Source organism: Nematolebias whitei, chromosome 13, assembly GCF_014905685.2.
Source record: "Nematolebias whitei isolate Nwh7 chromosome 13, NemWhi1, whole genome shotgun sequence".
Taxonomy (NCBI): domain Eukaryota; kingdom Metazoa; phylum Chordata; class Actinopteri; order Cyprinodontiformes; family Rivulidae; genus Nematolebias; species Nematolebias whitei.
The window spans coordinates 32,729,782-32,740,486 of NC_056510.1; the positions used below are offsets into that span (position 1 = coordinate 32,729,782).

General features: G+C 42.1%; 1 protein-coding gene across 1 annotated transcript in view; it reads right to left on the reverse strand.

Annotated features, from left to right (window-relative positions):
• The window catches only part of med14 (mediator complex subunit 14), a gene marked incomplete in the record, with an annotated part of 96,176 nt that overhangs the window by 38,474 nt on the left and 46,997 nt on the right, over positions 1–10,705 (reverse strand). The window contains 3 exon segments of the mRNA XM_037686690.1: positions 7,772–7,932; positions 8,039–8,115; positions 8,215–8,349. Coding sequence (XP_037542618.1) covers positions 7,772–7,932; positions 8,039–8,115; positions 8,215–8,349 — 373 coding nt within the window.

The following is a 10,705-nucleotide window of genomic DNA, read 5'->3' on the forward strand; positions in this document are numbered from 1 at the left end:
AGTGACCGCTGGCCTGGAGATGAGTGTAGACTGCAGAGTCCTGGCCCAATGTTGTTGCTCTTCTGTGCTGGGCCATCCTTTTGGCCAGTGGCTGTTTAGTTTCCCCGATGTAAGACTGATCACAGCCCTCCTGACACTGAACAGCATACACAACATTGCTCTGTTTGTGCCGGGGGACTGGATCTTTGGGATGAACCAGTCTTTGCCGTAATGTATTTTGGGGTTTAAAAGCCACTGGGACGTTGTGTTTAGAAAATAAACGTCTCAGTTTCTCTGATACTCCCTCAACATATGGAATGATCACTGGTCTGGGTCTGGGTTCCTCCTTTTCACCTGTTGGCTGACTGGAGTCCTGTTTGGGTTTCTTCTCTGCTTTCAGGAAGGCCCAGTTAGGATATCCACATTGCTCTAGAGCCTGTCTTGTGTGGGATTTCTCCTTCTGCCTGGCTCCTGAGCTAGTGGGGACGCTGTCTGCTCGATGATCCAAATCGTTAATGATCCATCGTTAGGCTGATGGTCCTTCTTGAGCATGTGATCAGCTGGTTTTGGTTGTCAGCAGCAAAACTGGTTGATCCACTCTGAGGAGGTGCTATTTAAGAGACTGAGCTGAATACAGCACCTCAGACTGAGGAAGTCTCTCGGATGAGAGACGAAACGTTTCTAAATTTTTTTGTTGTTTTGCTTTGTTTTGTTTTTTGAATGTCCAAAGGACCAGATTTAACTTTTTTAGATTTTTCTACCTGGATTATTGAGCATGCATCAGGATACTGAGAGAGGGAGGTTTGTGAATGCTGGAGGAAGAACAACACATCATCAGCATATAGACTGATTTTGTGCTCTATGTTATTGCATCTATGTTTATGCCTTTAGTATCTGTAGTTTGCCTGATTGCTGCGGCTAGCGGTTCAATGAAAATAGCAAACAGTGAGGGGGAGAGTGGGCATCCCTGCCTGGTGCCCCTTTGAAGAAGAAAGCTAGCAGATATTGATTATTTGTCCTAATGCATGCTGATGGGGAAGTGTATAATATTTTAACCAGTTTATGAAGTAATTTCCAAAACCAAATTTATGCAAGGCTGCAAATAAAAATTTCCAGTTAACTCTATCAAAAGCTTTTTCTGCATTTAGAGAGAATATTGCAGTTTCAATATTTTTACTGCAAGAATAATCAGCTAAATTAAATAATCTGTGTGAATTTGTGGATGAATGCCTCCCTTTTATAAAACCAGTTTGGTCAGGATGTATTATGAGAAGAGTTATCTTTTCCAATCTTTTTGAGAGGGCTTTACAAATTATTTTAAGATCAACATTGATAAGAGATATGGGACGATAACTGGTAGGTAATACAGGGTCTTTGCCTGGTTTTTGAATAGGAGACTAATGTTGTTGAATTTATATTTTCTTGAAGTCTGTTATTTTTTTCAGTTTCCTGTAGCATTCTGTGAAATAGTGGTGCCAGGATATTCCAGAATTCTTTGTAGAACTCTGCTGGAAATCCATCTGGACCTGGAGCTTTTTTATTGGACATGCTTTTGAGGTCTTCCTGGAGTTCCACTGGTGTCAGTGGTGAGTCCAGCTCCATTGATTTGATTTTCTGATAATTTAGGAAGTGTTATTTTATCCAGAAATTGTCAATTTCATTATCTGATGGGTTTATCTGGGGTGAGTATAAAGCTTTATAAAAATCTCTGAAAATGCTGTTTATTCTTTCAGGATCATAAACTGTATTCCCAGTCAAGTCTTTAACACCATGAATAGTTGTTTTTTCCTTATTTATTTTAAGCTGTTTTGCTAGAAAGCTACCAGATTTATTGTTCTGCTCAAAGTTTTCTTTTCTGAGTCTTTGTATTAAGAATTGAGTTTTTTTGTTAATAAGTTCATTTAATTCTAATTTTGCTTTATGCATTTTCTCCAACATGTCTTCATCTTGGGAGGCTTCTAACAATTTAATGGTTTCTTCTAATTCCTGAATATGCCGTATATCCCACCACGTTCTCTCAGATCAGCAGACCAGTTGCTCCTAACAGTCCCAGGAACCCGTCTCAAGAGCAGAGGTGACAGGGCCTTCTCTGTAGCAGGCCCAAGACTTTGGAATGAGTTACCTCTGCTGGTTAGACAGGCCCCCTCCCTCACAGTTTTTAAATCTCGCTTAAAAACACACGTCTATTCCCTGGCTTTCTGCACTGTGTGATCTGTGCTGAGTCTGTATGCATCACACTGTGTTGGTCATGTTGCGGTTGTTGTTGTTATCCATTATTGTTTTTGTCGGTTTCTACTTTTTGGTGTCCTGTTATGTAATCTGTTGCTATGTGCTTGTTCTGTTTGTCCCTGTACAGCACTTTGGTGTGCTTTGTCACTGTTTAAAGTGCTTTATAAATAAATTGGTATGGTATGGTATTTTCTTTTTTCTTCTTATGTGATGACAATAAGATTATTTTACCTCTCATCACTGCTTTCCCTGCCTCCCAGAGAACAGATGCTGATGTTCCAGGCAAGTCATTATACTCCAGATATGAAGCCCACTCTTCTGTAAAATATTTGATAAAATCTTCATCTTCAAGCAATGATATATTAAATCTCCAGTTTATACTTTCTGGGATTTATTTTCTGTTTGCTAGATTTAAACAGACAGAAGCATGATCACTGACAGCTATAGGGTATATCTCAGTGTCCGAGATGTCCATCAACAACGAACTGCTGACTAAAAAATAATCTAGACGAGAGTAAGAGTGATGGACAGGTGAGAAGAAAGTATACTCCCTACGGTTCGGGTGAAGAGATCGCCATGCATCTCAAAGTCCGTAATCACTCACGTACTGTTTAACTATATTTATGGATTGCAAACTGCGCTGAGTTCCTGCTCTACTACATCTGTCTAATTCTTCATTTAGACCAAAGTTGAGGTCACCTCCAAGTATAAGTGAGCAATCCAAGTGATCAGACAATGCCGAGAAAAAATCATGAAAAAAAGGTGTCAACATTTGGGGCATATATGCTGACAATACACAGCTTGTAGTTATTTATACAAAGTTTTATTATTAAATATCTACCCTCTGGGTCTGTAACTGTGTCTAGTACTGTAAAATTAACATTTTTGTGTATTAATATTGCCACTCTTTGTCTTGAGTTATAGCAGGCACAAAACACATCAGGAAAGTCAGGTGATTTAAGATCATCTGCAGTTGTAATAGATTTATGAGTCTCTTGTAAAAAGACAACATCTGCCTGTAGTCTTTTAAGCCGGTTTAAAATTCCAAATCTTTTTTGCTGAGTACTGGTTCCATTGACATTCCAAGTCACAAACCTTAATGTGCCCATAGTTGTGCATGAGTAGCTAAATTTGACCAGCGCATGTCACCATAGAGACAAACTGATCCAACTAAAATCAGAGTTATTACTTGAGATTGCCTGTTTAAATGTTAAGAAACACACAGTGATGTTTGAAGTGGAAAGATACAAGAATATTGAGTAGAAGCTGGGTGTGAAAGAAGTTGAAAGATATCAAGTTCTCTGGTGTGTGTGCGAGTGTGTGTGCGTGTGTTTTTGTGTGCTTGTGTGTAAATGTTTGTTGAGTGGTAAAGATGAGAAAAAGACTTATGAAGTGATGTGGTAACAGATAAAGGTAAAAGAGAAAATAGTAAAAATAAAAAAATAAAAATAAAATAAAAAGGAAAAGAGGAAAAAAAAACAAAACAAAAAAACAAAAAACAAATAAACAAACAAACAAACAAGAAAAAGAATAGCTTTGACACCGTTCACCACCACCAGTGCAGACACCATACCGAGCTGTGCTTTACATTTTATTTACAAATGCCAGTTAATTTACCTCCAGTGTTACAAGCGTTAAACCAGGACTATTCAACTAAACTGCCCAGGGGGCCACAGTTACTGAAAGCCAAGCGCCCAGGGGTCAGATATCCACTAGTTCTTATCATTAAGTTACATTGTTTTATAGTTAAAACTCTAGTTTTGTTTTAAGAGTGAACCCACTGGTGGACCGAACTTAGCTCACCTCTGGGCCTGACTTGGCCCACGGGCCGTCAGTTGAACAGCCCTGCTTCAAACTAACCTGTTGTTCCTTTTAATAAAGCCACGGAGTGACGTCCCGTTCTCTGAACAACTGACCATTAATTTAGTTTATCAACAGCCACCGTAGCTCTGACGCCCTCAGACATGTATTTCTTCCTGATAGGAAACAAAACTCGCCTCCGATCGAGGATCTCTTTAGGAAATTGATCGTTAACACTGAAGTCCGTCCCACGCAGCTCTCTGCCCTGACCTTTTTGTTTATAGTGCTCAAATTTAGCTATAATTGGCCGAGGTCGCTTGTTATCGGGCTTCTTACCTCCGAGCCGGTGAACGCGATGGAAAATGATGTTTTTTACCGTCTCACTTAGGAGTTTCAGCTGATGGATAAACTCACAGATCGTAACTTCAGCGTCCTCCTCTGCTCGTTCTGGGATCCCTGAAAAGACAAGATTGTCCCGCATGCTCCGAGCTTGAATATCAAGGATGGACTCCTTCATTTTCCTGTTTTCCCCGGACAGCTGCGACATCTTCTCGGTGAGTTCTTTAACGTTACCCCTCAGAGTTTGGTTCTCTGCAGCGAGCGATGCCACCTGAGCTTGGCTGAACTCCAGAGACTCCCTCAGTGCTTGAAACTCCTTGTGGAGAACCTCCACCAGGACCAGCTGGGCATCTAAGCTGGTTAGCTTCTTGTCTATAGAGCCCAGGACATCAGTGAAGCTTTTCTCTGGGGAGGTGGACGTGCTGGTTGAGCTCTCCGAACACATGCGTTTAGGAGTTGGTGTGGCCGTGGATGCAATGTTTTTTTGTGGTTTACCCATCACGATGTTTTCAAAACACTCGTCCACGTAACTCTCCAGACTGTCCAAGGTTTCCTCGTCCAGTTTGGTTTATTGAAACAATATGCAGAGGTTATTGTTAACAATATATATTTTGCTTGATTGTAATATATTGGCTTGTTTTACCCGAGTTGAATCGTTTTGTTTAGCAGTATCCTGCAATGTTACTTACGCAGCACAGTTCTCATGTGACCTCAGCAGCTCATCACCAGGTGCACCTGGTGATGAGCTGCTGAAAAAAAAAAAATAATAAATTTGACACATCCAATAAATGTCATTCCACTCCACGATTGCGTCCTACTTGTTGTTGATTCTTCACAAAAAATTAAAATTTTATATTTATGTTTGAAGCCTGAAATGTGTCAAAAGGTTGAAAAGTTCAAAGGGGCCGAATACTTTCGCAAGGCACTGTATATCCTAACAGAGCACTGCGATCTCAGACTGCAGGTTTACTTGCGGTTCCTAGAGTTTCCAAAAGCAGAACGGGAGGAAGATCTTTCAATTATCAGGCTCCTCACTTGTGGAACCAACTTCCAGTTTCTGTCTGTGAGGCTGACACATTGCCCAGTTTTAAGACTTTACTTTTTGATAAATCATATAGTTAGGGTTGGTTTGGGTTTCCTGAGCTAGCCCTTAGTTATGCTGCTATAGGCTTAAGCCCCCAGTAGAGAGAATATACTGGGGGCTTTAGACTGCTGGAGGACAAACTGACCTATAATACTGTCTTTACTTACTCTACTTGTTTTGTATTTTGTTATCTCCCCGCCCTGGCCTCTCAACCTCAGCCAGTCAAAGCATGTCATTCCCCTATCTGTTACGGAAGCACGATCAGTATTGTACTGCCGGGTCACACGGATCATCGTTGTTTATGAATAAAAAACGTCTTAATTTACTAAGGGTGCATTCACACCAGCCCTGTTTAGTCCGCTTTAATCGAACTCTAGCTCGTTTTCCTAGAAAGTCCGGTTCGTTTGGGGAGGTGTGAACGTGCCATCGAACTTTGTCACGGAACAAAAAGGCGAACTCTGGCCCAGGCTAAAACCTAGGTCTCGGTCCGGTAGAAGAGAACTCCAGCGCGGTTCGAGTACAGTGTGAATGTAAACAGACCGGGCCCCGCTCCACAAGCAAGAAGTGGAGTACAGCGCATGGCAAAACAAACACACATTTCTCTTACCTTATATGGAGCCGTCAGCTGCCTTGTGTGAAAAACAACATTCTCCATGGTCTTCTGCCTCATCTTCTGCTCATGCTTAGTACATTTTTGAAAAATGACAAAATATAACTCTTAAAACTTGATGCCACTCCGTTTTCGTTTTTATTTCCAGAAGAAGAAGTGTCTTCAGAGGTTTTTGTGTCGTTTCTTTCAGTAGTTCTTGGTGCAGCGCCCCCTCAGGCGAGCGGGGAAATAGGTTGGTTCAACAGGTTGACTCGACTGCACAGTGCAGTGTGAATGCAAACGCACCAGCTCAAATGTAAACAAAATGTCATGAATATTGGTCCCCAACCGAACCGAGTCTACCGGACTATCAGGTGTGAATGCACCCTTAGAAAAGTACGTGCTCTATCTTCACTGATATTGATTTAGCTAATTTATGCCACTCGTATTTCCGTTATAAATCATTGGTTAAGATGATATGCGACGCATTAGACCTGACCCCCAGCCTGGACTCAATGAGCAAAACCCTGCAAGATACAGAATGAATTATTTCCGTGGTGAAACAGCACCGCTCAGTGGTGAAGCTGTATATCATTTAAACCATGACGTAAATATGTCAATGATTTTAACGGAAATACGAGTGACGTAAATAAGCAACATAAAAATCGGCGGAGATAGAGCACACACTTTTCTAAGTAAATTAAGACGGTCTTTATTCATAAACAGTAATATACCTGTACATTTTCCTTAATCTAGCACATTCAACGGCGATCCGTGGGATCCGGAAGTATTCCCTTTAGTGCATGCGCAAACGAGCAACACTACGGTTCAGGTTACGTAACAGATTGGGGAATGACAAAGCAGATGACCACTTGTCCTGAGCCTGGTTCTGCTGGAGGTTTCTTCCTTTTAAAAGGCAGTTTTTCCTTTCCACTATTGCCATTGTGTTTGCTCAGGATGGGAGACTGCGACAAAGTGACGATTCAATGAGTCTGCTGCTTCCTTAGATAGAGAACTTTACTAATTGGCTTTTCTATGTATGTGAATGCTCCTGTAAAGTGTTAAGATATTTATCTAGACTGGTCCTGGGGTTTTTGATCTGCTCAGAGACAGGATTATAATGAGATTATGACCCGGTTCTGACTGGGTTAAACTGGGCCAGCAACTCTAAAAAGCATCTCCCTGGGTTTCAATATCCGTCAAGGAATAGTTTATTTCTGCTTGCCACATCACGTAGAAAGGCTTGAAGCACCGTCTCATATTTCCGTACACGTCAACCACACAAGATCCATTGAGATCACACTTAGTCACACCCCCTCATACACTGACAGGTTGAGCTCCCCTTCTGCAAAGGAGTCTAGTCTATAAATCAGTAATGACAAGGGACATCGCCCCCTTCCGGTTGCTGCTCGTGTCAAACTGTCCCGAATAGGCCAGCGCTGTAAACTCTAACCTTTTCCTGCCTTGATTTAATATAATTGATAAAACTTAATTGAGGTTTCCTTGATTTATTGTTAGTGTGAGTTACTGCTTCTGCTTTTTACTGCCGGGGGAAGCAATGTGGGCTGGAGGCGGGTTTCCGGGTCCGGAGGCCCGCAGCCAGCTCCTGTCTTAACAAAGCGCCCTGAGACAACTTTGTTGTGATTTGGTGCTATATAAATAAACTGAACTGAACTGAATAGAACATCCTAAAAAAATTAATTGGCTTTATTTTTCTAAATCTTTTTTTTTTTTTTGTAAACAAAAAGTACCTTGCTCTTTGCTGTGCGTGCTGTTGAGGGGGCAGTTGGCCAGCACCAGTTCAGCCACCCAGGTCCGGTTGTTCCTGCCCTGCAGGCGGAAGGTGCAGTCTAGGAGGGATTGCTCTAAAGCTCTTCTGGTCTCCTCTCCTACATCCTTACAGGAAGGAATCCTGGAAATACATCCAATATTCTCTATAGTAACAACAGTTTTGTTGCTTTTTATAACAGTGTATCATTTTAAAATTAAAACTGAGCATGCGACAGTGTGTGTATTACTTTAGTAACTGTATTGCATGACTGCTGCCATCTCCCTCCACTTGAACTCCCTCAGTTGCCATCTCCATGTTTGACAGCTGCTCAAAAAAGATTTAAGAAAAAAATAAAAAACAGTATTTTCCACAATGAATGAATACACAAACGGATGAGTGAAACTACCAGAGTTTCTGACTAACCTCTGCTCTGAGGCCAATAAAAGGCATGTTAGTGTCACACATGGCTACAAGATGAGCCAGCTCTTTGTTAAAAGCACACATTTCTCCAGATCTCTTAGGCTTCTTTGGCTCAGGGTCGCCCTGCTCTCCAGAAACCTAGAGAAAAATAAAATAAATACACATAAAAAAAATCACTCTCACTCATAAGCACACACACAGTGGTACAAATTTATATCATATTCTGTTACATTATTTGATCAGATCAAATGTTATGATCTGGACAAGCATAGACCATTTTAACTTTGACCTACATTTGAGACCTTGGAGCTGGGCTGAAAAAAAGTGTTTGTGACATTTTGTCTAGTGATCACACTTATGTTTTGAGGCATTTCAGCTGCTGCTGCTGCTGCTGTTTTTTTTCCCCTGATTGGTTGGTAGCACTAATCATACTCACCTGCTACAGATGACTCATCTGCTCACTGGCTTTATAAGGATTCACTGTGGATCAGGACTTCGCTGAAGCAACGCTTATGTTTGGTAAAAGCAGCTCAGCCTGAACTTAGCCTTGGTTATCTGTGCCTGTTAATGTTTGTTTGTTTATTTACCTGCCTCCAGAGTGGAACTCCCTGAGCCTCCTGAGAAACACTTCCCTGAGATCTGAGAGTAACTCACCTGAGACCATCTGCACGCTGCCTGTCTGCCTCCTCCACAAACCTGTAAATATTCACCTGTACACCTGCACCTGTAAATACACCTGGAACCTGGAAACTCACCTTCAGAGCTGAAGACTCTGCACCCACCTGTAAGAAGACATTGCACTCCAACTTACCTGACGAATCTGCTCCACAGAAAACTAATCCTCGTTCTTACCACTTTCAGATCCTGACCCCATCCTTCCCTGGTTTAAATAAACATATTTTTATAAACTTTTCTGAGCCTGCTGTTGTTCTGGGTTTACCCACATTGACCTCGTTTAAAACTTGATAGTTTGCTTCAGCCAAGCAACATGTGTGGGTAAACCTGGCAACACTCAGACTGCGAGCTCTACACAAGTTTATGAGAGTAAGTTTGCTGAACTTGATAAAATGTATCAACATCTTTACCAACTTCAACAAAATACCACCGCCACTTTAAATCAAGTTTCTCACAGTGTAGCTGCCTTAGACAGCAAGATAATCAACTTAATTCCTGCCACTCCATCTTCTGTTCCCAGCCTGTCTTCAAGTCCTGTGTTGCCATTCAGAGAACCAGATCTGAGACCTTCTGAACATTTTGAAGGCAATATCAGTCAATGTGGGGGATTTTTGCTCCAATGCAACTTGGCCTTCGCTCGCTCCCCATCTCTGTTTCTGAATGATTACGCTAAAATAACTTACATTGTTTCAGCATTAAAGGGAAAAGCTCTCCGTTGGGCCCAAGCGTTTCTAACTGTCCATTCTCCTGATTCTCTAACTTCTCAAGCTTTCATTCAAGAATTCCAACGTGTATTCGACCATCCACTCCACCAGGAGGTGGCCGCAAAACAACTATTATCACTACGACAAGGAAGTAAGTCGGCAGCCGATCACTCTGTGGACTTTCATATTGTGGCTGAGGAGGCTGGATGGGACGAACTAGCATTAAGAGGTACATATATTAATTCTTTAAATGAGAACATAAAGGACCAGCTTGCCTCCCGGGATGAACCCGGGAGCTTGGATGAAATAATCGCTCTCTCTATCCGCATCGACAACAGAATAAAGGAACGTAGAAAGGAAAGAAACTACGTTACCCATAATCCTCAGCATGTTTTTTTTTGGTCAACCGAGAATAACAACACTAGAACTTCCTCATCGCCCGAGTCTGAACCTGAACCGATGCAGGTGGGGAGGACCCGACTATCTCCTGAGGAAAGACAAGAGACGATATGCCACAAAGGTCTGCATCTACTGCGGTAACAAGGGACACTTTGTCGCCACTTGTCCTGTACGGGGAAACGGACCAGCTCGGCAGTAAAACAGGGGACGCCGCCGAGTTCATCCCAAATCTCCCCTGCCTCGCTTCTGTCTGTACCTGCTACCATACTTCATGATCAAATTAAATTGCCCGTTTCTGCTCTTATCGATTCTGGTGCAGAACAAAGTCTGATCTCCAGAGACATGGAACAACTCCAACTCCCCACCGTACCACTCACCTCATCTCGCTCCATCACAGGGCTAACTGGACAACATCTTGCCCAAATCACTCACAAGGTCTCGGATCTTCACGTTGTTGTCTCTGGCAATCATCATGAGCTGGGTGAGTTTCTTGTCTTTGATTCACCCATATCTCAGTTAACTTTTGGGTATCCCTGGCTCACCAAACACAACCCCATTTTTAATTGGTCAGAACGTCGTTTAGAGAGTTGGAGCAAGGATTGTTTAATGTCCTGTCTTAAAACGGCTGTCTCTACTCCCGTTAAAGGGAGGGAACCCCCCGATGATATCGATTTAACTAAGGTTCCCCCAGTTTACCATAGCCTGGCCCACGTTTT